At 44.1% G+C, this 27,452-nt stretch overlaps 5 protein-coding genes and 1 pseudogene across 5 annotated transcripts; 3 read left to right on the top strand and 3 right to left on the bottom strand.

The window, feature by feature from the left end:
• The first annotated feature begins 144 nt into the window (after positions 1-144).
• On the top strand, positions 145-7,286 carry LOC117843502 (lon protease homolog 2, peroxisomal). The gene is made up of 17 exons (XM_034724112.2): positions 145-359; positions 945-1,054; positions 1,153-1,261; positions 1,828-1,997; positions 2,272-2,363; positions 2,591-2,770; positions 2,872-2,955; positions 3,113-3,240; positions 3,325-3,526; positions 3,615-3,821; positions 4,138-4,268; positions 4,545-4,758; positions 5,257-5,550; positions 5,645-5,839; positions 6,056-6,301; positions 6,424-6,525; positions 6,732-7,286. The coding sequence occupies exons 1-17, from the start codon at positions 250-252 to the stop codon at positions 6,813-6,815; spliced, it is 2,658 nt and encodes an 885-aa protein (XP_034580003.1). The 5' UTR covers positions 145-249; the 3' UTR covers positions 6,816-7,286.
• Positions 7,287-10,765: 3,479 nt separating this feature from the next.
• Positions 10,766-11,477, top strand: LOC117843503 (probable histone H2A.5). Its single transcript, XM_034724113.2, has one exon. The coding sequence runs from the start codon at positions 10,854-10,856 to the stop codon at positions 11,331-11,333; it is 480 nt and encodes a 159-aa protein (XP_034580004.1). The 5' UTR covers positions 10,766-10,853; the 3' UTR covers positions 11,334-11,477.
• A 1,833-nt stretch (positions 11,478-13,310) lies between these two features.
• On the top strand, positions 13,311-14,005 carry LOC117844961 (histone H2A). The gene has a single exon (XM_034725822.2). The coding sequence runs from the start codon at positions 13,388-13,390 to the stop codon at positions 13,859-13,861; it is 474 nt and encodes a 157-aa protein (XP_034581713.1). The 5' UTR covers positions 13,311-13,387; the 3' UTR covers positions 13,862-14,005.
• Positions 14,006-14,382: 377 nt separating this feature from the next.
• Positions 14,383-17,489, bottom strand: LOC117844958 (probable inactive purple acid phosphatase 29). Its single transcript, XM_034725820.2, is given in 5 exon segments — positions 14,383-14,788; positions 14,949-15,301; positions 15,303-15,403; positions 15,951-16,342; positions 17,082-17,489. Coding segments are annotated over 5 exon segments (1,200 nt in total). The 5' UTR covers positions 17,398-17,489; the 3' UTR covers positions 14,383-14,750.
• A 1,721-nt stretch (positions 17,490-19,210) lies between these two features.
• Positions 19,211-22,317, bottom strand: LOC140221716 (probable inactive purple acid phosphatase 29). Its single transcript, XM_072291510.1, has 4 exons — positions 21,847-22,317; positions 20,534-20,925; positions 19,694-20,144; positions 19,211-19,535 (listed from the first exon to the last, which is right to left on the bottom strand). Exons 1-4 carry the CDS (start codon positions 22,292-22,294, stop codon positions 19,498-19,500), a joined length of 1,329 nt encoding a protein of 442 aa, XP_072147611.1. The 5' UTR covers positions 22,295-22,317; the 3' UTR covers positions 19,211-19,497.
• A 2,612-nt stretch (positions 22,318-24,929) lies between these two features.
• LOC140221933 (protein ALP1-like) lies at positions 24,930-26,263 on the bottom strand (annotated as a pseudogene).
• Between the last annotated feature and the right edge of the window lie 1,189 nt (positions 26,264-27,452).

The following is a 27,452-nucleotide window of genomic DNA, read 5'->3' as shown; positions in this document are numbered from 1 at the left end:
CTCCCACCCGGGGAGTTCTTACCCGCCGGCCGGGGGCCCACCACCAGCACCAGCAAAGCAACACCCTTGAGCGGTTGAGCCCTTGACCCAACCTGAATATAGCTCTGGGGGTCCCATAAATATCCTCGTCGTCGCCCACTTCTCGCCTTCTTACCCTCCAAATTTTTTCTTCCGTTTTTTTATTCTGCTGTGCCGTACGCCGCTGCGCCTCCCTTCCCCGTCGACTTCGACGCGATTCGCGTGCCCGCCATGGCGGACTCGCCGGTGGAGCTGCCGGGACGGCTCGCCATACTGCCGTTCCGCAACAAGGTGCTCCTGCCGGGCGCCATCGTGCGGATCCGCTGCACCAACCCCAGCAGGTGAGCGCGCAAAGCCCGCACGGGCAACCAACCGTGGGGAGCTTGTAGAGGCGCCCGATCAGCCGCGTGGGATTCGAGTTTGGCTTTGGGGCCTAACTCGGTTTGCTCTCGGCGTATTGGGTTCAGGGGTTTCAGTTCAGGGAGTTTGTTTACGCTAGGTTTTCCCCCATCGGAACTGTTCAGTAGGCATGTTGTTTGTGTCAGGTGTGACTGATTACCTCCGCTTGCTACGAATTGGCGACCCGTTGTGCTTCAATTTTGGAGCAGTATGTGAATCGAGTAGAATTTGGTTATCTGGCTTGAGACTGGACAAATTTAAAATTTCTTGTCGCAATTTGATGCCCTCGTTGAATTCAAGTTGGGATTTTCAGTGGGCTGTTGCTTTTGAGGGCTGACAGATTACGTGTCCAGCTTTTCACCTTTTGTTTAGTGCCTGACTTTTCTAGGTGCAGTTTGGTGGTTGAGCTTCTTTTTGAGGGCGGCTTACTGTGATGTATTGACTCGCTGGGATCAGGGAAAATGCGAGTTGTTTTGGATTTTTGACTTGGTCTGTGACTTCATCGGTGTGATTGTTTCGTTCTGCAGTGTGAAGCTGGTGGAGCAAGAACTCTGGCAGAAGGAGGAGAAGGGCCTGATTGGGGTACTTCCTGTGAGGGACTCAGAGGCTGGAGCTGTTGGATCATTGCTGTCTGCTGGTGAGATAAAGACTGCGGCTTCAAAATTCGTGATATGGGGAAATTGGCCGGCATTGTGGACATACACTTGCTTACTGAATTTATTATTACTCTTGCAGGTGTGGGCAGTGATTCAGGTGAGGGAGGCAGTAAGGCTGGTGGTTCTGCAGGAGAGTCATCAAAGCAGGACACAAAGAATGGGAAGGAGCCCATTCACTGGCACAGCAAGTGTGTGACATCAGCATCTTTGCTTATCTGATCCATGTTTTCTATCCACGAACTAGGTTGTAGAGATGAACACGTTCGACTGTTGGTAGATATTACCATGTGGTGTTATGCTGCATTTAGATGGAGGCAAATTGTTTCTTTATTTTACCGTACAGGATCTAGGATAAAGTAAATTGGTTGCGATAGATTGGTAATGAGCAAGTATTCTTCACACAGTTATCTGTCAGAGGAACTTTTCACACAGTTTTTGTTAATAAATTTAACCAGAGGAGGGTGCATTCCACTCATGCACAATTGATCATAGGTTAATACCATGTTTATTTGTGCTCAACCTACTTCCTCCAACAAAAAGATTAGCTGAACTCTGAACATTTATCATTTCCAGCTATAAACATAAGCTACATTCGACCTAAGACTGCATAAAACGATGAAATATGATAGGCTTATAGATAACTTACAGTATGCGTATTTTTATCTATTCTGGTATTGCAGGCTTAGACTTTCTCTACCTTATGCATTTTTTCATTTCAACTTAGCCTTAACTTTTGTTTTCCCTCCATGTGCAGGGGAGTTGCTGCTAGAGCTTTACACCTTTCCAGAGGGGTAGAGAAGCCAAGTGGAAGGGTCACATACATTGTTGTTCTTGAAGGTCTATGTAGGTTCAGTGTTCAGGAACTAAGTGCAAGAGGATCATACCATGTTGCCCGTGTTTCACGCCTTGACATGACAAAGACTGGTAAATTTTCAATTAAAAACTTGTTTCATTCTCACAATTTTATTACTCAACAAGCATCATCATAAATTCACAGTTCGTGGCTGCTAGCACAGCCATATCTTTTTTTTTCTCGAAAGTAAAACCATATCATAAGTGCAGTTTCTTCTCATGCTATACCTTTTTAGCTGCTAATGAGTCTAGAAAAGTTATTTCCTAAATAATTATGTGATTTTTATCTGTTGTCTTTTAAGTCCACTTTTTACAAAACTGACCTTTACATCTTTAATACGTTTAGAATTGGAGCAGGCGGAGCAAGATCCAGATCTTATTGCTCTTTCTAGGCAGTTTAAAGCTACTGCCATGGAACTAATTTCTGTTCTAGAACAGGTAAATAATATGTGCATAACTTTACATATTTTGTTTATTTGTATAAGATTTCAATCTTGGTTGCCCCCCTGATTTTACATAGTAATTGCAAATTCAGTGCAAGTAGTGGGTAGTGACAGATGAACTTTTTACATCGGACATCCTATATGACCCATGGTACTGGTTAAATACTTCAAATTATCATTGAGCTATGACTTACCATGATACTGTTTCCCCCCTAACTGCAGAAGCAGAAGACGGTTGGTAGGACAAAGGTGCTTCTTGACACTGTTCCTGTTTATAGGCTAGCTGATATTTTTGTTGCTAGCTTTGAAATAAGCTTTGAGGAGCAGCTTTCCATGCTGGATTCGGTTGACTTGAAAGTTAGACTTTCAAAGGCAACTGAACTTGTAGACAGACACCTGCAGGTGAAGATGCCTTCTAGTTTGTTGTGTAATGACTGATGTGGTAATTTTACGTCTTCCTTATAAGGTAATCATGAATATATTTTTTTTTGCTTGTATTGCAGTCCATCCTTGTAGCTGAGAAAATAACGCAAAAGGTTGAGGGGCAGTTGTCAAAGTCGCAAAAAGAATTTCTACTTCGCCAGCAGGTTCGTTTGCTAATTTCCATGCATGAGAGGGTGTAGACTTTTTTGCGCTTTTTGTATGTTCTGCACACTTGTAAGGCCATTAGTAACTTTAGTTTTCATGGATGTTTATTTTAGCATACGCTTCTATTTCTGATATGGTAAGCCTGCTATTTTGCAGATGAGGGCTATCAAAGAGGAACTTGGTGATAACGATGATGATGAAGATGATGTGGTTGCATTGGAAAGGAAGATGCAGAACGCAGGAATGCCTCCCAATATTTGGAAGCATGCTCAAAGGGAATTGAGGTAACCTATCCTGTCATATCCTTCTCTTTTTGCGCATGCATGTGTGTAGGAGCTTTGTGTATTTTAGCTAGCTTTCTTTTACAGGCGCCTACGAAAGATGCAACCTCAGCAACCTGGATACAGTAGCTCTCGAGCTTACTTAGAACTTCTTGCTGACCTTCCTTGGCAAAAGGTCAGTGAAGAAAGGGAGCTCGACCTTAGAGCTGCAAAAGAGAGTCTTGACCGGGATCATTATGGACTAACAAAAGTTAAGCAGCGGATTATTGAGTATCTGGCTGTTCGTAAGGTTGGTAATTTGACTTGTATCTTATTTTTGTGTGCATATCTGGTTAATGTAGTTTATATCTTATGGAGATCTATTAATTTGCTTGCAGCTTAAACCTGATGCCAGAGGTCCAGTTCTGTGTTTTGTGGGACCACCTGGTGTTGGGAAGACATCTTTGGCTTCCTCCATAGCAAAGGCCCTGAACAGAAAGTTCATAAGAATCTCTCTTGGTGGTGTGAAGGATGAAGCTGATATCAGGGGTCACCGAAGGACCTACATTGGAAGCATGCCAGGGAGACTTATTGATGGACTAAAGGTTCAATCCTGTTCCTCCCATTTCTGGAGTTAGCTATACAGGCAATACCACTGGAAGAACTAATTGTTGCTGTAATTATGCTTATTAATACATGTTCTCTTCTATCTGTTCTTCTAATCTACTTAGTATATTATACATTCAATAGGTACTTCAAAAAGATCTGCTGTTAGGTCCATATTTCATTCTATTAAATGATGGTTGGTAGCACGGTTTGCAAAGTATCAACTAGATATGACCCGGAATCTCTCAAGAAACTATTTGAATAAACATTTTCTATTTGATGCCATGCTCACATGCTATTAATATATAAATGCAGAGAGTATCTGTCAGCAACCCAGTGATGCTTCTTGACGAAATTGACAAGACTGGTTCTGATGTACGTGGGGATCCAGCATCAGCTCTACTAGAAGTTCTTGATCCTGAGCAGAACAAAACATTCAACGATCAGTATCCTTTCATTTATCTTTATATAAAAATGTGGAGCTATGATTTGTCTGTTTTTTAACTAAGTAGGCACAGGTGTACTTCTAGATAATGTTTAGAATTGGCATGTGTGAGTTATTTGAGCTCTTCATGTCGCTTAGTTTGAGTGTTGCACTACATTTTGCCTGTGAGTTTATTTATGATTTTGATTCTTGCTGACATTGTACTTTCTTGAACTGTAGTCTTATAGAGCAGTGGTCTATATAGTAAGAACTAAGAATTCCTTAACGTGTTCACCAGCTATTTGAATGTTCCGTTCGACCTGTCAAAGGTCATATTTGTTGCAACTGCCAACAGGATGCAACCTATTCCCCCTCCTCTGTTAGATAGGATGGAGGTCATTGAGCTACCAGGCTACACACCTGAAGAGAAGCTAAAAATAGCCATGAAACATCTCATACCAAGGGTATTAGAGCAGCATGGCTTGAGTTCGACATATCTTCAGATTCCTGAGGTATGTCACAGCTGCAGTTTCCACTGCACCTTTCCTAATCCGCACTCTCTGTATTGATTTTGTTGATGTGTGTTCACAAAAGTAATGAGTGCCAAAATGCCTTCACCCCAAAGATAATATTCATGTTGCTCCTATTTTTACTACAAAATATGTGGTGCTTTGGTGGCAAAGATAAGGGTGTTTACGGTCACTTGATAGTGGCAACTACAAATGCTATTCATTGGCTTATGTATGGAGGCACGCTATTCTATTCGTGATGATAAAAATACGAGCAATATTACAGTGTATGCATGGAATGCTGTTATCCTTATCCAGTTGATGCCAGAAAAAATTGCTGTATCTTAAGATGCCTTTTCATTACTTTTAGCTTATTTGATCACAAATTGGAAATTGTGCTATATTCTACCTTTACCTTTCTATCACATCTGCTTCTTATTGTTTCATTGGAATGCTTAATCTCATTCATCCCTGATTGCACGGTTTCTATCATGCGTGCAGGCTATGGTCAAACTAATCGTCGAGAGATACACGAGAGAAGCTGGTGTACGTAATCTTGAGCGGAACCTAGCTGCATTGGCCCGAGCAGCTGCTGTCAAGGTTGCAGAGCAAGTTAACACTCTTAGACTTGGCAAGGAAATACAACCAATTACTACAACTCTGCTGGATTCGAGACTTGCTGATGGTGGTGAAGTTGAAATGGAAGTTATTCCTATGGGCCATGATATATCAAATACTTATGAAAATCCATCTCCTATGATTGTTGATGAAGCCATGCTAGAAAAAGTGCTTGGGGTATGCTATTATCTTTAGATATCAAAGTTTAAGTCTAATTTTCCTAACTTTCTTTTTGTGGTATATTAATTTGTACTTCATATTTGTTCTACAGCCTCCTAGATTTGATGACGGAGAAGCTGCAGATCGTGTAGCAAGCCCAGGAGTTTCAGTTGGGCTTGTTTGGACTTCATTTGGTGGGGAGGTTCAATTTGTGGAGGCTACAGCCATGGTGGGTAAGGGTGACCTGCACTTGACCGGACAGCTTGGTGATGTTATTAAGGAGTCGGCGCAGCTAGCTTTGACATGGGTATCTTCTTATCACTTATCTGCACTGATGAAATCTTACTGCTATGTTTGTTTAAACTCGTTTGGCTGAACCTGCAGAATCTCGGCAGTATGTTCCTTTGCAAAATACGTAGGAAATATGATTAACTTCATCATTTTGTAATTAGTTTTGTTTGTTGGGGTGTCCCAAACTCCATTTTTGTTTTGTAACTAAGAAAACAACATTGATTTTCTACAGGTGAGAGCAAGAGCTGCTGACCTGAATTTGTCACCTACTTCTGATATCAACTTATTGGAGAGCCGTGATATTCACATACATTTTCCTGCTGGTGCTGTGCCAAAGGATGGCCCTTCTGCAGGAGTGACATTGGTAACATCACTAGTATCACTTTTTAGTAACAGAAAAGTCAGAGCAGATACTGCTATGACTGGAGAGATGACTCTAAGGGGCCTTGTGTTGCCAGTTGGTGGTGTTAAAGATAAGGTAAGCGGCCATCAATATAGCTTCCTTAGTTTCGTTTTCACTTTAAAACTATGGAAGTTTGAGTCATTTTTGTGTGGTACTCTTCTGTTCTATTAACTTCAATTTTTTTTCTTGGAGTTCAGGTTCTTGCGGCACATCGTTATGGAATCAAGAGAGTTATTTTACCTGAAAGGAACTTGAAGGACTTGGCTGAGGTTCCATCACCCATTCTCTCTGGCATGGAGGTACGCGGTTGCATTGTTTGCTTGGTATTGCTCAGCCCTGCTGTCCATTGTAGCTTGACCAATGCTCTGAGCATTGGAGCTAGAGCTAACACTAATTTCTCGTTAACTTGTGTGTGTGTGTGTGTACATATCACGTATGAATAAGTTAGTTGTGGAAGAACTTTATCACATTCTTCACTGATATATATTTATGTTGCTGCTGGCAGATTCTGCTTGTGAAGCACATCGAGGAAGTACTCGGCCATGCTTTCGAAGGTGGATGCCCATTGAGATCGCGATCCAAGTTATAGCACCGACTCAGCGTTTGATATGGGTATTTTCTTTTGTGAATCATCATCGTCACAGTACAGATATCCACGGACGAGCAATGCTATGAGACAGTGAGGGCTTAGCTCTCTGGCCAGCGCAAGATCCTGGCACGCCCTTGTCAGTTAAGCTTCAGATCTGGGATGTGTATACTGATCAAAATTCAGAGAGCAGTCGGGAGATATGCTGGCACTTCCATTGGGTTTCCCTGCATATTTATCTATAGAGATACCAGCTATATCTTTGCATAGATGGGGTACAAAGCTGGGAGGTCCACTTGTCGGTTTCTTTCTCTGTTGCTGTATATGTAATCTATTCCAGGGGGAAGTATAGCTAATATGAGGTCGTGGGGCTACTCCGTCGAAGTAAAAATTATGCGGGATGCATTTTCCTCCAGTACATATGCCGACGAACTACTTAAAATGAATAAACAGTCCCCGGCCTTTGCTATTTCATGACACTTTGTGTTGGCAACGTAACAACCAGGAATTTATTTATAAAGCGAAAAAAATAAGGGGATGCAAGAGAATAAAAACAATAAATTTCAAAAACTACAACTTTCTCACAAAGCTAGAGGCTGACATTGCGGGTCCACCTGATGAATGCCATATACCCATACTGGTGGGCCTAAGGTGTGAGTTGTGGTTTTTTTCAACCAAGTGTTGAGATTCTTTTTTTTGGTAAAGTTGTAGAAACACCCAACCAAGTGTTGAAATAGCTTTTTAAGGACAAAATTGTAGAAACACCCCATAAGGCACTTGAAGTCAACATTTTCCTCATAAGTAATTTTGTTGTAAATGCCTACCCCTACTTGGTTCTATCGGAAAACATCGTAGTGTTCTAATTGAAATTAAATACCTTTAGGAGTAAAATTTTGATTCCACCCCCCCCCCCCCCAATTCCACAAATAGAAAATGGTGATAGAGGTTACACATTTGTTGCACTAAATTTTGCTATTTGCATGAAAAAATCAATGCAACATGATTGAAAGTCTAATCCAAACACTTGGGCAAGCTTGACACTAGCTTGGCTTGTGGTAGCTCCACATCGGCGAAAATAGATTGATTCGGTTAAGCATGTGTGTATTTTTAGCTATTTAATTTTTTGCCATCCTTACAGTTAGCACTTAATAGAGGGCTCAGTTGAGTCCCTGACAGGGCATTTGGGCTGCCATTCACTCCGTAAGAGTGGCAAAAATTTAAATATAGCATGTATTTTGGATGTTTTTTTCAATAGAACGGAGTAAGGATGGGTTATTGATGGTTGGGGGAGAGTATGTCAAACTTCAAGGATGGGTATTTAGCTTTTTTTCAATGGACACTAAAATTGTAATTTTCTAACACGTGTCAAAATAGTTTTAGTTTTGTAAACTATACATTCATATACTTAAACAGTGCAAAAACACGCTTACAAGTTAGGGGTCTAAATACTCTCTACATCTCATTAGCCAGTATACAATCCAATACTCGTGAGTTTTATTTCTTTTCATTTTCATACCCTCTCTGAGTGTACAATATAATTGTGGTTTGGCATTTAGCACAGCCTCAACTCATCCCACATGTGATGTGGATGTGTTTTAAGAGGCTCTTTGCTGAGTAATTGTACTAAATATTGATCGAATAGGAGAATCACATGGTGCGGCCATAGTACCCAAAATTGATGAAAAATATGATCGTTCCTCACTCAACACATTAAACATATAAATGTACGTAAGGTCAATCTCAGTGGTGGTTTCATCAAGAATTTCATGATCATTAATAACATGCCACATTAGCAAATTTGCTGACATGGCAAAGTCATTATGAGAACAGAGGAGAGGGAATTTCATCGTATGTGAGGGAAGTTTCATCACCATAAAATCCAGCAGTCATAGTTACCAAGTTCTCAACCTTGGTAACTGTGCTATGAATCTATGCACTCAGATTGGCCTATTTCCCTTCGTCCCAAAATAAGTGTTCTTTTAGTATTCAAATTTTGTCCCACAAAAAGTATTCTTTCAGCTCCTAGTGAGACTCATCTAATTAAAACAACACTCACACCAATTAAAAAAAATTGTATGAAGAAGTGCACAAAGCCAATCAAATGATCAATAGATGTTATTTCTGTGGTTCCAATGCACATACATTTACTCATGATCCAGAAAACAAAAGTAGACAATACAACTTTCAATCACAACTTATATGAATAATTAGGGGAAACATAGTCACTTCTCACCCTTACTGATACGTCTAAATTTTCTAAACAAATAATTATTTTGAGATGGAGGGAGTAAGTAGGTGAGATGTAAGCGGGTATTTGAAAACCCCTTGGCCCTAGCTTGCACAACCATTTAAATGGAACACGGAGGACATACAAACTTGAAGCAAAGAAGGATAGGATGAAAAACTGTTTTTTTAGGTAAGTTATTTTTCAACTCCTCCAAAGTTATCTATAAAATAAAATGTGCAATATTAATCATGTGGGTTTAATTTCTTTTTTAGGAATAATTACTTTATCCAAAGGGTGTCGTGGAAATTAATAATATTGACAAGTTTCACTGTTCAAACTTCAGTCAATGATAGCTATTAATATATTTAATTAAGTAAATAATAAAGGCATGTGTGGATACTACACAAAATGCACTCCTTCCCTTCTCTTATAGATTTATTTAGGATGCAACTAGAGGGACAGGGGCTATCTTGTTAGCACTCAGTCGAAAGCCCCCCCTCCAACCCTTCGCTTCTTAAAAAACACAAATATTATCCGCCAACTTCCCTCCCGCTCATCATCTTCATTTGACATTTCCCCCTCTCTCATTTCCTTTGCTCATTGTGAGTCAATCACCATCCCTGCCACCACCCAAGCACCCTCTAGCATTGACTCCCACAATAACTTTCTTCCAGCTCCCTCGTCTGCTACCTCTAAGCGGGCAATGGAGCATCGCCATTCATACCTACCACCACAACCTTATAGTCCCACATCCACCACTCATCTGCCATCGACATCCTCTTCCCTTCAAATCAGTGTGGAGCTGCCAAACTTCCAAACCTTCCTTCTAGCTCTGCAACCACCCCTAACCTGAAAACCCTAACTGAAGATTATCAGAGCATCAATCAAAGCCCCATTGTCGCTGCTGGTTCTGGAGGTTGGAGTACCGCCACTATCGACAGATAATGAGGTTGGACCTCGCCACTGTCAACGGGTTAGGAGATTTGAGTGCTACTATCGTTGATGGATCTAGAGGTTGGTGCACTACATTTGGCGATGCATCAAGAGGTTTGAGCACCGCCGCCATCGATGGATCTAGAGGTCGAAGCACTGTAACCGTCAACGAATCTTGAGGTTGGATCACCGATGCTATTGACGGATCTGGAGGTTTGAGTGTCACTACCGTCAATGGATCTAGAGGTTGGAGAGTTGTTGTCGTTGATGCATGTGGATATTAGATTTTTCTTACTTTCTTAATTCCTTCCATTTTCTTTCTTTTTTTTTAAACTTCATCCACATGTTTCCAAATCTGGGGGCTCTCAATTGGAGCCTATTTTCTGATAGATTTAACCTCATGAATGTATGCAGTCAAAATTAACAAATTTAAACTAGTAATATATGAAAAATTGGTTAGATTTGTCACATGAAAATTATAGAAATTGGTTCTCGTGAAAAACAATTCTTCCAAATCATATTTATAAATTGTAACTAACATACGTAGAAAATTAATGATCTAATCATGCTTATTGAACCCAGTTAAAATATAGCCTGAAAACACTGCCCGTTCTGCTTGTGTCTCGCACCTGATTGGCCAAACTAACCCTCCCACGGATCGCCCTCACAAACTCCATCCAGCCGTCCCAGCCGACCCACCCCGATCCAGTCGTCCATTGCCTTCGCACGCGGATCAACGGGCCCACCACTCCTTTCCCTGTTCCCTCCGCGCAGTTTAAAACAGCCCATCCCCACCTCGCATTGGCATAGCACAAGTCAGCATCTCTCATCCGCAGGCCTCTCGTCTCCAACTCACGCAGCGCAGCAGCAGCCAGCCAGCCATGGACGTCAGCGGAGCTGGAGCCACCGGGAAGGTGAAGAAGGGAGCGGCCGGGCGCAAGGCCGGCGGACCCAGGAAGAAGTCGGTGTCGCGGTCCGTGAAGGCCGGGCTCCAGTTCCCCGTCGGCCGCATCGGGCGCTACCTCAAGAAGGGTCGGTACGCGCAGCGCGTCGGCACCGGCGCTCCCGTGTACCTCGCCGCCGTCCTCGAGTACCTCGCCGCCGAGGTGCTTGAGCTCGCCGGAAACGCGGCGAGGGACAACAAGAAGACGCGCATCATCCCGCGCCACGTGCTCCTGGCGATCCGCAACGACGAGGAGCTTGGGAAGCTGCTGGCCGGCGTCACCATCGCCCACGGCGGCGTTCTCCCCAACATCAACCCGGTGCTGCTTCCCAAGAAGGTAGCGGAGAAGGCGGCCAGCGGCGGCGCCAAGGAGGCCAAGTCGCCCAAGAAGGGCGCCAAGTCCCCCAAGAAGGCCTAGAGAGGCTCTCCATTAGTGCCATGCTGTTGGATGTTCCTGTTTGGTAGATCTGTAGATGGGATGGCTTCTGATGTAGTGTACTTACTGTGGCTTTGTGATCTGTGCATCTAGCTGGAAGAAGAATTCAGAAACCAGAGTTTGTTACTTGCAGAGTGTTATTTGATGTTTCGTTTCTTGCCCCAGATTTGCAATCAGGGTCCACATAAATCTGCTTACTGTAGATTAGAGTATAAATGTGTAATTGCAGACAAGATGACAACGATTTTTTTTCTAGCAACCGCCGAATGGCAGCAGTTTAGAGTCTGATTGAAGACAAGAACGGCAACAGTTGTTCGGCAGATCATGCTCTCCGCTGTAGCATCATTCTCCTTGTGGTGCCATGGAATTAGTAGGGGGTGTTTGGATACTAGGTGCTAAACTTTAGCTGTATCACATCGGATGTTCGAATGCTAATTAGAAGAACTAAACATGAGCTAATTATAAAACTAATTGCAGAACCCTGTGCTAATTTGCGAGACGAATCTATTAAACCTAATTAATTCATCATTAGCAAATTACTGTAGCACCACATTATCAAATCATGGACTAATTAGGCTTAATAGATTTGTCTCGCAAATTAGACTCCATCTGTGCAATTAGTTTTATAATTAGTCTATGTTTAATACTTCTAATTAGCATTCAAACATCCGATGTGACAGATGTTAAACTTTAGTAGGGAGTATCCAAACGGGGCTTTTGATGTCTGCAATTCTTCCTCGAGCAAAAGAGCAAGTGAATAAACAGTTGTTTCATGCTCACTTTCTCGAAAAAGAAATAAAGTAGCAAATAGGATTCCCGGAAGACAAACGAAGTTTCAAATGTGCACATATAGCTGACAGCCTGACACCATCGATTGCTAGCAATTCAGCAATTTCATTGAGTATTTGCGTGCTTTGCCGTTGGATGGAACATAAAGGGTATTAAGTACAATTTTGAAGCTGAGAAAGTGACACCAAAACAAATTCCATGAGGTTGGGCCTCATGTTCCAATTTCTCAAAAATCCAAAAAAAAAATTAAAAGCAAAATAAATTATGGGATATTGTTATGTTTAGATTTTGTTCAGCGGATAATTTCCAGGTGATATTACCTCTTGGGTGCATTGCCTTATCATATGGCTTCATCCAAACAAAATAATATTGAATTTAGTACTATTTTAGATTTTAACTAACGATTACCTTTAAACTACTAGCCTCCATTTGGGAATGATTGGCAACTTTAACTTTTTATTGCTCATGCTTTAACTAACCATGTTTGTTTAGATATTTAGTTATTACCATTTGATTTGTTATAAAAATAATTTAAGCATGTTATATGTTTGTAGCTATTTGTATAAATACTCATAGCGTGGTCAAATATTCAATAACATAGTCAAAGCTGTCAATTATTCTGAATCAAAGGCTAGTGTTAAATTAAGTTATGTTAAATAGTACTGACTCAATTTCAAATTATTAGTCGTTTTGACTTTTCTAGATTTATAAATCCAGAAAAAAAAAACTATTCGCTTTCTTTACAAAGAGATAGTTTTAAGTGGTAACTAATATGCGCCAACGCAATAAGGATTAACACATAAAATGGTCGCATTAGATTCATAAATCAGAGTATATGTGCCCAAAAGTATAATGGTCAGTGTCAAAACAACAATTTGCTGAGCACCTCAAGAACATTGTACTGTAGTGTGCTACAACAATGATCATCATTTGCGTATATACCTGTTCAAAAACAGCTGTTCAAAAGCGCTGTCGCTTCCGCTTATTTGCTTGCACCTTATTGGCTGAGCTATCCCTCCCGCGGATCGCCCCTCTGAAACACCATCCCAGCCGTCCAAACCCCTCCCGAATTGACCGTCCATTTCCTCGCCCGCGGATCGACGGGCCTACCACCTCTCCCCACCCGCGCCATTTAAATACATCCCCTCTTTGCATTTCGGAGGCATCAACCCACTCAAACTCTCGCGCCCAGATTCCCCAATTTTTCTCTCCTCCGAAGCTTTCCCGAAGCGCAGAAGCGAGCAGCCATGGACGCCAGCGGAGCCACGGGGAAGGTGAAGAAGGGAGCGGCCGGGCGCAAGGCCGGCGGACCCAGGAAGAAGTCGGTGTCGCGGTCCGTGAAGGCTGGGCTGCAGTTCCCCGTCGGCCGCATCGGGCGCTACCTCAAGAAGGGCCGGTACGCGCAGCGCGTCGGCACTGGCGCCCCCGTGTACCTCGCCGCCGTCCTCGAGTACCTCGCCGCCGAGGTGCTGGAGCTGGCCGGGAACGCGGCGAGGGACAACAAGAAGACGCGCATCATCCCGCGCCACGTGCTCCTGGCGATCCGCAACGACGAGGAGCTCGGCAAGCTGCTGGCTGGCGTCACCATCGCCCACGGCGGCGTCCTCCCCAACATCAACCCGGTGCTGCTGCCCAAGAAGGCGGCCGAGAAGGCGGCCAGCGGTGGCGCAAAGGAGGCCAAGTCGCCGAAGAAGGCCGCCAAGTCCCCCAAGAAAGCTTAGAGAGACTCCATTAGTGGAGCCATGCTGTAAAATGTTTGTGTGGTACTAGATCTGTAGATGGGGTGGCTCCTGATGTGGTGTCGTTGTGTGTGGCTTTGTGATCTGTGTATTCAACTGGAAGAAATTAGAAATTGGAGTTCCTTACTTGCTTAGTGGTCTTTGATCTGTGCATTTTTGTTGGAAGATTTTCAGAAATCAGAGCTCGTTACTTGCTATGTGTTCACCATATTCTGTTTCTTGTCCAGATTTGCAACTGGGTGGTAAAGTACTGCAGAATGAGCAGTGCTGCGCGTCAGAAACAGGCTCAAGTAAACCTCAATGGAATCTACTGTAGCTGTAACCACCCGTTTCCGTGGAACAAGGCATGATGAAAGCAAGTCAGGAAGTTTAGAATAAACAACAGGACGTCCGAACCCATCTCAACTGAAACAGATGCGCTCAGTACCAATAGACAGCATGTCCTTTGACAAAATTAGTCCCGTGAAACAAAGCCGCAAATGGTGACAAAAATGCAGAAGATGTCATGAGTAACCCTTGGTTTTTTTATTTTACCAGTAGTTTGGATTGCAGTTGAAAGACGGTGCCAGTGAGGATACATGTATACATGAGACTATAAGGGTATTGCATTCTCGTTTTCCTTTGACCATTGCACTATATGTGAGGCCACTTACAAATAGTTGACAGCTGCACTGAATTACGATTTACTTCACTTGTTATTTCTTAAACAGGGAAAAATACAACAGCAAAAACTTGTGCATGTGTCGTATGTATTCTTCCTGTTCTTCCCATCTGCACATTTCTGCATTTTGTTACTCTATGGTAAATTGGCCATCCAAAAATACACACCAATGCACAGAGATCCAATACAACGCTCCATTTTCTGGCCAGATCACGAGTTACTACCATCAGGATTCTTCTTGCGCCTCCCTGTCAATTGACAATTCCTAGATTAGTAGCTGTGTCAAAAAAAAAAATAGTTCGTGTCATTAGAAGATAAACCATACATCTAACATCATATTAATTATCCTAGTCAACCTTTTTCCTTCTTACAATAATCATTCATTAAAGGTACCATAGCTTGTCCTACCATTAGAGCCTCTATTCCAGAGGACCTCAGAGTCAATTGTGCTGAGATGGGCATCATCAAGCCTCTTCCATGTCTTGATGGACTTCACTCCTCGCCATTCACCGTTGTCTGTCTTCTCAAGTTGCACAGACACCACCCTTGCTCTCCTTGACCAGCCGGCCTTCCCATAGGCATGGTAACCAAATCCGCCAGCATAGCATAGCTGAATGCCACTAAGCTTCCCACAGAAGTCATTAAGGTGATCATGTCCGACAAAGGCAGCCCTCACATCTCCAGCCTCCACCATGGAGGCAAAGAACCCAGAGTTGATTGATGCTGAGCTAATACCCTTCTCCTGTTTTACTCCTGTGAAAATTGACTGCTGTAAAGCTGCTGAACTCTGGCAGTGGAATATGGAAGAACACAAGGCCAGGTGCTGGCTCCTTCTGCTTTGGGTTTTCATTCATATATTTTCTCTGCATTTAAGATGAACATATGTGATGAATTATAGCATTGAACTTTGAACATTATGATCCTTCTTAATAGAAATTAGTGTATAAGCATAAACTCCTTGAGGATTTATCTGGTCATATTCAATGTGAATCGATCGGACATTTAGAAACAAACAGTTTTGGGAACTGTAGCATCATCAACTATAATTACATTGGTTTCACATAGTAATGCGCTTATTGATCTGAGACTTTTGAATGATTAAAGATAGCATTTTGCACAGTTAAACTTGGTACTGCATATGAATCAGTATATATTTACTAATTCCATCTATCCCAATATTTTAGGAAGCTTGTAATATACTGTATGCTTCCCATGCTTCGAATTCACCATTCCCTCTCAGCTGATTCACTATGATTTGTTTCTAAAATGTAATAGATGAAACAAACGTGAGCCAATTGGCAATTTAGGAGCAATAGTCCTGCTGTGTTTGAGTTATTGTACAAGGCAAAACAAAGAGCTAGGAGCAATGAGCTAAGATAGATTTTTTCTAAAGGAGTATCACCAACTTACCTGTAGGCTTGAAGATGTTTGTTGGAACCAAACTTGCTGTGAGGCCTTGATCCAACCATAACCTTTGATTGATGGTACAGTAGAATAGTCACCACTGTCTAGGAAATAAAGGTTGAGCACTGATTTTTCAGCCAGTGATGTTCCTTCAACACCAGAAACTTCCAAATTGTAATTGCCGTAGCCATCAATTTCAACTCCTTCGGGATTGAGTCCTGAAAGGCTGTTCTTCATGCCCACAAGGTGACGCATTACACCCTCACGCGATAGCGTACCCTCTTGGTCATGATTGCCAATAACAGCAGCCCAAGGAAGCTTCATGTCAATGGCTGGAGCAATCGCTGCATCCATAGACTTGGCCGCATCAGTAGAATCCGCGCCATAGATGTTATCACCTGTCCAACAAAACTGTCATAAATTAATATCCTAAAAATAATCTGCTTGCAGGCCTGCAGAAACTTGAGTGCGAATCATTGGCGTGAATAATTAAGCACAATTGCCTGTGAAACAAATGACGAAATAATGACAGTAACCTAGACATAATCAGAAAACCAACTGCTCCCTCCGTCTCCCAAATTGCAGGTCGTTTTAGCTTTTCTAGGACCTGCAATTACAGAGGGAGTACATTTGTACTGTTCACTGATTGTAGCTCCATTTGGCCCTCATCGCCATCATGGACACATCCATCATCGCACCAGTAGCCGAATGTCATCATCCTGGGCCAATCATCAATTGGGGCCTCACTGGACTGGGCAATGGGCATGGCATGCGACCAGGGACCCCTTGGATTGGGAGATCCTGGATCCAGTCCTTAGAACACAGTGCAAGCTTCTTGTACTAATCAAAGCCGCTGAAGCTACACTTCCTTTAATGAACTTTTTTCAGAATGGGATCTCGACCACAGAATAATATACTTGAATAAACGCTGACAAACCCGAGCATACACACACTGACTGATTTAGTCGTTCCAGTTATTCTATCCGATCAACTAAACCACAGCGGATGAAAAGTGAGATGAAGAACTGATTCGGATGAAAGTGAGATTAAGAAGAGCCGATGAGGTCAAATCGATTGACTAATTAATTGACTAGGAATAACAAGGGACGAGGGAGGTTAAGAGCGGCGGGTACCCACCGGTGAAGACGACGAGGTCGGGGTCCTCTGCGCGGAAGACGCGGTAGAGGAAGGCGGTGGTGTTGAGGTCGGAGCACCCGGCCACCTGCGACGGGAGCACGTCCTCGCAGCCCGTGGCCCGGCCGTCGGCGTAGTGCATGTCCGCCACCTGCACCACCTTGAACGTCCCGCTCTCCCGCCGGAACCGCAGCCTGCTGGTACCAGCGTGCGCCCCCTTCCCCTTCCCCGCGGCGGCACCGGCCGCGGCGGCGACGAGGACCAGGAGCAGCGCCACCGGCCGGTGCGCGCCGCGCAGGCCGAGGCCGCCGCCGGCCATGACGCCGCGTTGCGGCGTGGGGAGTGATGAGTTGATGAGATAGATTGCGAGAAGGAATCCGGGGACTGACAGGATTACCGTGGCGGAGCGGGGTCGTTGGCTTGTTTATATAGGAGAGGGTTTGGACGCTTCGGATTTGCTAAAATTGCACAGCAAATCCTTTATCTCGGCAGGTTGCAGACTTGTAGCACCTGTATCCTGGAACTTGCACGTTGGACTTTCCTACAATCTGCTAAGTTAGACCGTCTTCAATGTAAAGTCATATTTATGTTTCAAACATACCGCCTAAGTAGGAGGACATTTAGTTTATATAGATGAAAAAGATCACACACAGTACATTATTTTATTTTTTTATTGTTTCCAATACTATATACAAGACACAACTGCCATAGAAATAATCTAGATATGGTTTTATCCTCGTGAAATTTTCTTCTCTCACCTTATAATACCTTATAAACAATGTGCCATGTCATCACAATTGCTAACTCCCTTCATTTTAAATTGTAAATCATTTTACATTTTTAAATTCGTAGTGTTTGCTGTACATCTAGATATAATATACATCTAAATGCATAGAAAATCTATTAATTTAGAAATATCAAAACGAAACTAAAATTCGGACGGTGGAAGTACATGCCACTCATAGCAGCGCCATTAATACGCGTGGCATACTCGTACCATCTCTCTGGTTACTTAGTACTGCCATAGTCAACACGCCGATCGACCCCGAGTCGTGCAAGGGCCCGCACGGCGCACGGTCTCGGTCGCGCCAGCCAACCTTGACGGCCTGACGCCTGACGGTGAAGCGAGAGAAACTGGACGTCTGAACCTGGGTGGCAGAGAAACAGGAATGCCCCTATGTCGTTACTGAAACAGAGGCGCTCAGCACCAAAAGGCAGCACATTCATCTAAAGAAAAAGCAAAGCCACAATTTTAGCGTAGCTTGCTCAGAATTTTAGGTGGAGCAGATTTGCGCGACAAATATAAATGGTATCGAAAACACTTAATTTTTCTAGCAGGACAAGCTGAACTAGCAAGCGAGCAAATTAGTAGTAGTCAACCAAGTAGAAGCATTAAATCCATAAATATAATAATCTAGTGAACACTAGTATTGCAGTATAACTACAAGCTACTACTATCCAAAAAAAAAAATGATAACTACAAGCTGCTGGCACTAGCCTACAGCAGATCCGGGCAACAACAAAACATGACGGAACTACTCAAGGACGCTAGCTAGAACTAACTCAAGCGCTGCCTTCTTACCAAAGAACAAAGATTGATCAAACTTGAAGAGAGCCGGTGAGGAGCAACGTGACGCGGCAGGTAAGCGTGGAGACGCAACGCCGATGCAGATCGAACAGAGAAGCGGTGGCGCTCCTCTGCTCTCTCTTCGGCCCCCATCCATGAAATCGCGCCCCCCTCCTGATCTCCTCCGATGCAGCAGCAGGGCGGCCGGCGCGGGCGCGCGGGTTCCGCCTCGCTGAACCATCGGGCGCCTTCGGACTTGAAAGGTGCGACGTAGACGCTGGGCCAAAAACTAGTTGGGCCGTCGACTATGAGCGCCCCCGGCCCAATATGAGTTTTCTTCCTTTTCCAGTCGTCCGACGACCAGTACGCCGCCTCCAGTCGCCTCTCCGGCCGTCGGGATCGCCACGGGAGAGGGGGGTTCGGCTCCGGCGATAGCTGGGGCAGCTGCCCCACCCTGCTGTATGGGGAGCTACGCCACACAAACGTGAATAACCCTTGGCTCTTGATTTTACCAGTAGTTTGGATCGCAGTTGAAAGATGGTGCCAGTAACGATACATGAATACATGAGACTGTAATGGCACTGCATTCTCGATTTCCTTGACCATTGCACTATATTTGAGGCCACTTGCAAATAGTTGACAGCTGCACTGAATTACAATTTACTTCACGATTTGTAATTTCCTAAACTGGGAAAAAATACAACTGCAAAAGTCTGTGCACGTTTCGTATGTATTCTTCCTGTTCTTCCCATCTGCACATTTCTGCATTTTGCAACTCTATGGTAAATTGGCCATCCAAAAATACACATCGATGCACAGAGATCCAATATGGCGCTCCCTTTTCTGGCCAGATCACGAGTTACTACCATCAGGATTCTTCTTGCGCCTCCCTGTCAATTGACAATTCCTAGATTAGTAGCTGTGTCAAAAAACGTTAGTTTGTGTCAATAGGAGATAAATCAAACATCTAACATCATATTAATTGTCTACCACCCATTTTCCTTTTACAATAATCATCCATCAAAGGCACCCATAGTCTCTGTCTTACCATTAGAGCCTCTGTTCCAAAGGACCTCAGAGTCAATTGTGCTGAGATGGGGATCATCAAGCCTCTTCCATGTCTTGATGGACTTCACTCCTCGCCATTCACCGTTGTATGTCTTCTCAAGTTGCACAGACACCACCCTCGCTCTCCTTGACCACCCAGCCTTCCCATAGGCATGGTAACCAAATCCGCCAGCATAGCATAGCTGAATACCACTGAGCTTTCCGCAGAAGTCATTAATGTGATCATGTCCGATAAAGGCAGCCCTCACATCTCCAGCCTCCACCATGGACGCAAAGAACCCAGAGTTGATTGATGCTGAGCTAATACCCTCCTGTTTTACTCCTGTGAAATTGACTGCTGTAAAGCTGCTGAACTCTGGCAGTGGAATATGGAAGAACACAAGGCCAGGTGCTGGCTCCTTCTGCTTCGGATTTTCATTCATATATTTTCTCTGCATTTAAGATGAACATTTGTGATGAATAATAGAATTGAACTTTGAACATTATGAACATTTGAGTTCTGAATGATTAAAGATAGTGCTTTGCATTGTTAAACTTGGTACATCATATGAATCAACATATATTTACTAATTTCATCTATCCCAAAATTCTAGGAAGCTTGTCATATAACGTATGCTGCCCATGCTTCAAATTCATCATTTCCTCTAAGTTGATTCACTACGATTTGTTTCTAAAATGTAATAGATGAAACAAACGTGAGCCAATTGGCAAATTAGGAGCAATAGTCCTGCTGTGTTTGAGTTATTGTAGAAGGCAAAACAACGATCTAGGAGCAATGAGTTAAGATAGATTTCTTCTAAATGAGTGTCACCTAACTTACCTGTAGGCTTGAAGATGTTTGTTGGAACCAAACTTGCTGTGAGGCCTTGATCCAACCATAACCTTTGATTGATGGTACAGTAGAATAGTCACCACTGTCTAGGAAATAAAGGTTGAGCACTGATTTTTCAGCCAGTGATGTTCCTTCAACACCAGAAACTTCCAAATTGTAATTGCCGTAGCCATCAATTTCAACTCCTTCGGGATTGAGTCCTGAAAGGCTGTTCTTCATGCCCACAAGGTGACGCATTACACCCTCACGAGATAGCGTACCCTCTTGGTCATGATTCCCAATAACAGCAGCCCAAGGAAGCTTCATGTCAATGGCTGGAGCAATCGCTGCATCCATAGACTTGGCCGCATCAGTTGAATCCGCGCCATAGATGTTATCACCTGCCCAACAAAACTGTCATAAATTAATACTACTCTAAAAACAGTCTATTTGTAGGCCTCGAGAAACTGGAGTGCCAATCATTGGCATGAATTATATGAAGTTATGAACCACGACCATCATTATTTGGCATTGTTCAGGGAAATATTTTTACCACAATATAAAAGCCACAAGCTCACAGCCATTTTTGCTTTCCCCACAGAAAAAGCATAGTCTGGCCCCAGGTTTGCAAAAGTTGCGGCTTTTGGAAAGATGAAGCACTTGCCCATGAAACAACACGACGAGGCATAACAGTAACCTAGACATAATCACAAAGGCGGCTACATTTGTACTGTTCCCTGATGCTGTAGCTCTGTTTGGCGCTCATCGCCATCATGGACGCATTCATCATCGCATATTCGCATTAGTTGCCGAACGTCGTCATCCCGGGCCAATCACCAAGTGGGACCTCACTGAACTGGGCGCAATGGCAATGGGAATATGGGATGGCATGCGACCCGGGACCCCTTGGATTGGGAGTTCCTGAATCCAGTCCGTAGAACACAATGCAAGCTCTACTTGCCCTGTCTCCACGTGCTGTCGCTTGTGGAACCCGTGACATGCTTATTGTTCTAATCAAAGGCACCGGAGCTACGCTTATTTAACGTTTTCTTTTCAGAATGGGATCTCGACCACAGGATAATTAACTTGAATAAACGGTAAAGATCTCTCTCATCTCAAGCGAGCACACACAATAACTGATTTAATCGTTCCAGTTATTCTATCCGTTCAACTAAACCACAGCGGCAACCTAACTACCAGCATCAGCGATACGGATTCAGATGAAAAGGGAGATGAAGAAAGGTCAAATCGATCGATTAACTAATTGGCTAGGAATAACAAGGGACAGGGGAGGTTGCGACTTGCGAGCGGCGGGTACCCACCGGTGAAGATGACGAGGTCGGGGTCCTCTGCGCGGAAGACGCGGTAGAGGAAGGCGGTGGTGTTGAGGTCGGAGCACCCGGCCACCTGGGACGGTAGCACGTCCTCGCAGCCCGTGGTCCGGCCGTCGGCGTAGTGCATGTCCGCCACCTGCACCACCTTGAACGTCCCGCTGTCGCGCCGGAACCGCAGCCTGCCGCTGCTGCTGCTACCAGCGTGCGCCCCCTGCTTCCCCTTCCCCGCGGCGGCGACGAGGATCAGGAGCAGCGCCAGCGGCACCGGCCGGTCGGCGCCGCGCCGCCGGAGGCCGCCGCCGCCCATGATGCGGAGTGATGGAGTGAGATTGATTGGGAGAGGGAATCCGGGGCAGGACTGACTGAGCGGCCGGGGCGGAGCGGTGGTCGTTGGCTTGTTTATAGGTGGGGATTTGGACGCTTCCGATTTTCTCATGGTAGGGTCGTGTCAGTATCGGTTCTTTCTTGGCGGGCTCGGCCGCCGGCGCGCCCGAGGCGACGTGTGGGTTTTTATCGATGGGCACGGTGAGATCGAGCGAACGGACGAGCACGCCGGACGCAGGATGGGTAGCTCATCCGGCTCCTCCCCGTGCACGGACGAGGTGCCGCCGAAGCTGACCATACAGATGGTACGTTCTACTCACACATCTGCTGTGTGTTACAATTCGAGCAGAGCATCTGATATATTATTAGTCACTAAAAAATAGTTTGTGTGGGCGTGCGTGTATTGTTTTGAGGAAAATTCGGACGCGCATGTGGACCGATCAGTAGCAGTGCTATCAACAAGGAATACCCGTAGGCCGTAGCAGGTTCGGCTATTAGCATCTCGTACCATCTCTCTCTGACGACTACTAGTGCAAGGGCCTGAGGGTGTGTTTGGTTGATTGGGTTAGTTACAGCCGGGCTAATAGTTATATATAGTCCAATGTAGCCTGTGTTAGTGTAGCTATAGACCATTTGTTTGATTGGGTGGCTAACCTAACTCAGGTCAAGATGAATTCTTGTTTGGTTGATTGGCTGACAGTCTGGTCCGCATAACTGTGGGTTTTGCATTGTGTTTGGTTGGGCTGACCAAGCCCGGTCAGGTGACTAGTGCCTCAAATGGGTGACCTTACCACCTATTGGATGTACTGTAACAACACATTGGCTGTTGGCCATCCGATAATATCGGAAATCCTACTTAACAGATTCACATCTTCAGTACAGAACAGAACACAGACAGCACAACACAGAACACAGTTGGTACAGAACAAACAGAACAGATAATATCGAAAATCCTACTTAACAGCATAGAACACAGTTGGCACAGCACAGAACACACAGACAACACAACACAATTTCAGCACAGCTTCAGCACAGACAAGTTCATCTCAAAAACTTGTGTTCAAGCATAGCACAGACAAGACTGATCTCACATGTAACAGATTCATCACAATACAATTTTCCTACTTAAGCTACAAAACCTGTGTTCAAGCAAAGGAGTATCATCAAAGGAGTTCATCTCCTACAGTTTTCCTACTTAAGTTAGGATAGTCTGCAATTCCTACTTAAGCATGCAAAATTGAAGATCACATTTTCTAGGTAGCTTTCATCACAGAAGGTTGTTGTCTTCCAGGTAGGTTCTCATCCACAGGTCTCTATCTTCTGGTGACATCTTCACAAACTGAATAGCAGTTGCTTTATTTGCAGTCATGTGGTTCAAAGCTTTCATCAACAGAGATCTTGGGAAACCTGGAGTGTTCATGCATGCTTCATATGTTCCAGGGTACACTTCAGCATAAGCAGCATCTTATACAACAGCTGCAAAACCCCAGATAGCATCAGTCATTGCATGCATTAGTGAAGCATCGTCTTCGCTTACCATCCTCTTCCTCTTCCCCCACCAACCTTGCCTCCAGAGCTTTCAGCATCCTTTGTTGCTTCAGTTGGTGCCACTGTTGGTAGAGCATCTGCCTCCACATCCATTGTCTCAGGCTCAACAAATGGTTGTCCAAGGGCTTCATTTGATCCCATTGCATACCTTCCTGTAGCAATACCACTTCCAAATATCATCTACATCTGAACAAAGTTCTTGATTGGGATGTTGAGGTACTCCGCATCCTTAGGGTGGTCTGCAAATGTATATTCAACAAAGTACCATGTGCAGCAAGTTCAAGGTAAGACAGTAGATAAGACCACTTAGAAGCTAAAGACAGTAGACAAGACAATAGACAGCAAGTTCAGAAAATACTAATTCAGAAAATACTATTCAGTAGACAGCAAGTTCAACAACTCACCTTGACGTACCCTTTGTAGTGCTCTGGTGCTAGTATGATCATGTAGTTCTCTTCATCCCAATTTGACCCGCTAAGCTCCTTCAGTTTGCTGACTTTCACCCATTTGGCCCGCCATTTGCGAAGGTGATTGTACACCTGAGTTCCGCTGACCTCCAACCCTGTAAACTCACGCAGATCACTAAACACACTATTTAGATGTACCTCTTTAAAACCTTTGTTGGCCTTCAGTTCCTTCCCAAGAAGCTCAGTGAACCTCCTGAGGACAAATGCAGACATTACTTCTGTCCACACCAGTCTTGCAGGTCCTGCCCACCACCTCCTTGTCCACCATTTCCCTACCCACCATTGCCCCCAAATCCCTCAAAGATACCATCATCCATCCATGTCTATGATAAGTATGGACATATTGCAGAAATGTAACAGATACGTGTGTAACACACATTGTAGAAATGTAACAGATAAGCGTGTAATAGATAAGTGTGTAACAGATAAGTAGGTGATCATTGCAGTGCAGCAAAGGTCTCAGAAAAAGTTAACAGATAAGTTAACAGATAAGTCTCATCATTGCAGAAAAGTAATAGATAAGTATGTAAGACACATTGCAGAAATGTAACAAATAAGTAGGTAACAGATAAGTAGGTAATCATTGCAGTGCAGCAAAGGTCTTAGAAAAAGTTAACAGATAAGTCTCATCATTGCAGTGCAACAAAGGTCTCAGAATAAGTTAACTGCATCATTGCAGTAATACACGGTCTTAACAAATGTTACAGCAACAACTGATAACAGCAGTACATCCTAGTTTCTAAGGTTGCCCCTGTTATTCCACATCTGCTCAGCACAGTTGTCTCTCAGGGAGGCCTATGTGCTATTATCCATAATGACATCATTGTGGACAGCCTCATCATTCACATTCTCATTCCATGTGGACTCATTAGGTACATGCTTATCTACTCCAAACCTAAGGATCCAATTATGCAAGATGCAACAAGCTAGGACCAATTTGACTTGTGTCTTGTATGGGTGGAAAGGCTTATTGTCCAAGATCCTGAACCTATTCTTGAGAGCACTGAAAGCCCTCTCCATTGTGGTCCTAAGGGAGGAATGCCTGAGGTTGAAGAGCTCTTTAGGAGTCTGTGGCACCCTTGCACCAAACTCTCTCAAGTGATATCTTGTGGCTCTGTATGGAGGCAGGAAACCTGACCTCACTGCATATCCAGCATCTACCAAGTAAAATTTACCTACCATATGACAAACACAGCCAATGAGGTGGTGTTTCTAATTGTGTGTGATATAAATAGGAGCATCCTATTGTATTTTAGTTACTTGGTGGCACCCTTAAACTGTCTTCCCTTTCAAGAGCATCATTCAATATTAATGCATCATGAGTGGAACCCTCCCAACCAGCTAGAACATATGTAAACCTTAGGTCAAAGTCTACTGGAGCAAGCACATTTTGGGTGGTTGTGTGCTTCTTTCCTAGAAAGGCAGCCTTGATTGACCTTGGAACTCTTGCAAGAACATGAGTCCCATCAATTGCACCTATGCAATCCTACAATGTGAAACAAAACAGATGGTTACTACTTCCCATCAATTGCACCTATGCACAAACCTATGCTAACCTTAAAATATGGGTTCCACCGACGGCTACCCCCAATCTTGGGATGAACAGCAGTTGAGGGAGGTTGGATTATCTCCTGTCTAAGCTCACCAACAGCATAAAGGACCTCCTGAAAGTGCCTGCTAATGGTTTCAAATGACCTCCTAAAGGATAAATTGATTACCCTAAATCTTTGGTTGTGACCAATTACATGCAAGAACATTGCCACCTATTCTTCCACATTACAGTGCACTGTGTCCTTCAGTAGCTTTCTTGTGCGGAGAAGGTCACACAATTGGAAGAAGGGTGCTCTTTTCATTCTAAGGAGGTCAACACACCTAGTGTCATCAGCTTGATAAATGTAACTGAGTTTGTTCTGCCTCTGTTCCTCTCTAGCACTCATGGGGCCATATGTGATGGGTCATCTCGTGAGACAACGGCGCCTGAACCTAACAAACATCCAAGCTGTGACTACAACAACAAGTGATGCACCCCTCAAAATCAGCCATCGGCGTCTTTTAGCACCATCCATCCTCTAGAACAAAGCATCACATATATCAGAATCATGTACTACTATTTCATCAGTTGTGCTACAATATTTGAAAAGAAATGGATGCAAGTCACGGCTGCGACACCCAGAAAGATGCGCCTCCCAATGACAAGCATCAAGAACCGTGCACTGCTACTCACAGTTCAACTAAAACAATCAGCCAGACATGAAAAATTAGAAATTTATCATCATTGACCTTGCTGCACCGCTCATATGTAGGTAACAAGAGTAACAATTTAAGCATTACTGCCAGATCTACAAAATCAGTCTAGTATTGTACTATTTCATCAAGTAGATCTAATATTTCTCAAGAAGATGAGCGCACAAATTCACAAATCAAGACACCAGTAACAAGCATCTAGAACCGTGCACTGCTACTCACAGTTTAACTAAAACAATTGGCCAATCATGAAATTTGTCATCTTTGATCTTGCCGCTCATAAGTAGGTAACAAGGTACCAATTTAAGCATTACTACCAGATCTACAAAATCAGTCTCGCAAGAATAAGCAAATCAAACGCAAATCAAACGCATCTCATAGGAAAGCATCACACGCAGAAGGGAAATCATGCGGGAGTGACAAGTCTTGAGAGGTAAACTCGCTCACAAACCCGTCCAAGGAGCCGCTAGGCAAGCGATCTTACCGGATCGAAGAAACTTTCAACCTTGCTACGGGAGGAGGAAGATGAATGGGAGGAGGCGACGGCAAGATGAGAGGAGATGAGTGCAGGACTCTTGTTGTGGCGCAAATGGGGAGGGCAAGCGGTAACTCTAGCGGGGTTGGGAGGTCAAGCCTGCACAAGTCGGGCCACCCGCGTCAAGGAGCTGGCCATCGACCTGCACAACTCGGGACTGGCCGGCTGGAAACGGCCGAATCGGCTGTATTAGCTGGGCCTAGCTATCCCCCCTCGGGTGGCTTGGGCTGAGCTGGCTAAGTCCTCTAGCCAGGCAACCAAACTAGTACATCTTGCATTGGGCTGGCTTGGTTGGGGGGATAGCCACCCAACCAAACACACCCTATCAGATCCAAAGCCAACTCTGTTCGCCATTCATCATCATCGTCAAGCTCGTTGCGCTCTAGTGGCACTGGCACATGCGGCCCCGATGGGATCCGACGATCTATTCGGCCTAAGCCCAAAGAGCTAACAAGTGCTTTGCTAGCTCCACCCTG

This window comes from Setaria viridis, chromosome 2 (assembly GCF_005286985.2).
Source record: "Setaria viridis chromosome 2, Setaria_viridis_v4.0, whole genome shotgun sequence".
Taxonomy (NCBI): domain Eukaryota; kingdom Viridiplantae; phylum Streptophyta; class Magnoliopsida; order Poales; family Poaceae; genus Setaria; species Setaria viridis.
This window is presented reverse-complemented; position numbering and strand designations above follow the sequence as displayed.

Bases quoted from the DNA above. Each gene is read 5' to 3' on its own strand.
- LOC117843502 (XM_034724112.2), top strand. From the start codon at position 250: ATGGCGGACTCGCCGGTGGAGCTGCCGGGACGGCTCGCCATACTGCCG. The intron at 5,840-6,055 runs GTATCTTCTTAT...GATTTTCTACAG, and splicing joins CGCAGCTAGCTTTGACATGG to GTGAGAGCAAGAGCTGCTGA. The intron at 6,526-6,731 runs GTACGCGGTTGC...TGCTGCTGGCAG, and splicing joins CCATTCTCTCTGGCATGGAG to ATTCTGCTTGTGAAGCACAT.
- LOC117844961 (XM_034725822.2), top strand. From the start codon at position 13,388: ATGGACGCCAGCGGAGCCACGGGGAAGGTGAAGAAGGGAGCGGCCGGG.
- LOC117843503 (XM_034724113.2), top strand. From the start codon at position 10,854: ATGGACGTCAGCGGAGCTGGAGCCACCGGGAAGGTGAAGAAGGGAGCG.
- LOC140221716 (XM_072291510.1), bottom strand. From the start codon at position 22,294: ATGAGAAAATCGGAAGCGTCCAAATCCCCACCTATAAACAAGCCAACG. The intron at 20,926-21,846 runs GTGGGTACCCGC...TTTGTTGGGCAG, and splicing joins CGACCTCGTCATCTTCACCG to GTGATAACATCTATGGCGCG. The intron at 20,145-20,533 runs GTAAGTTAGGTG...TCTTAAATGCAG, and splicing joins AAACATCTTCAAGCCTACAG to AGAAAATATATGAATGAAAA.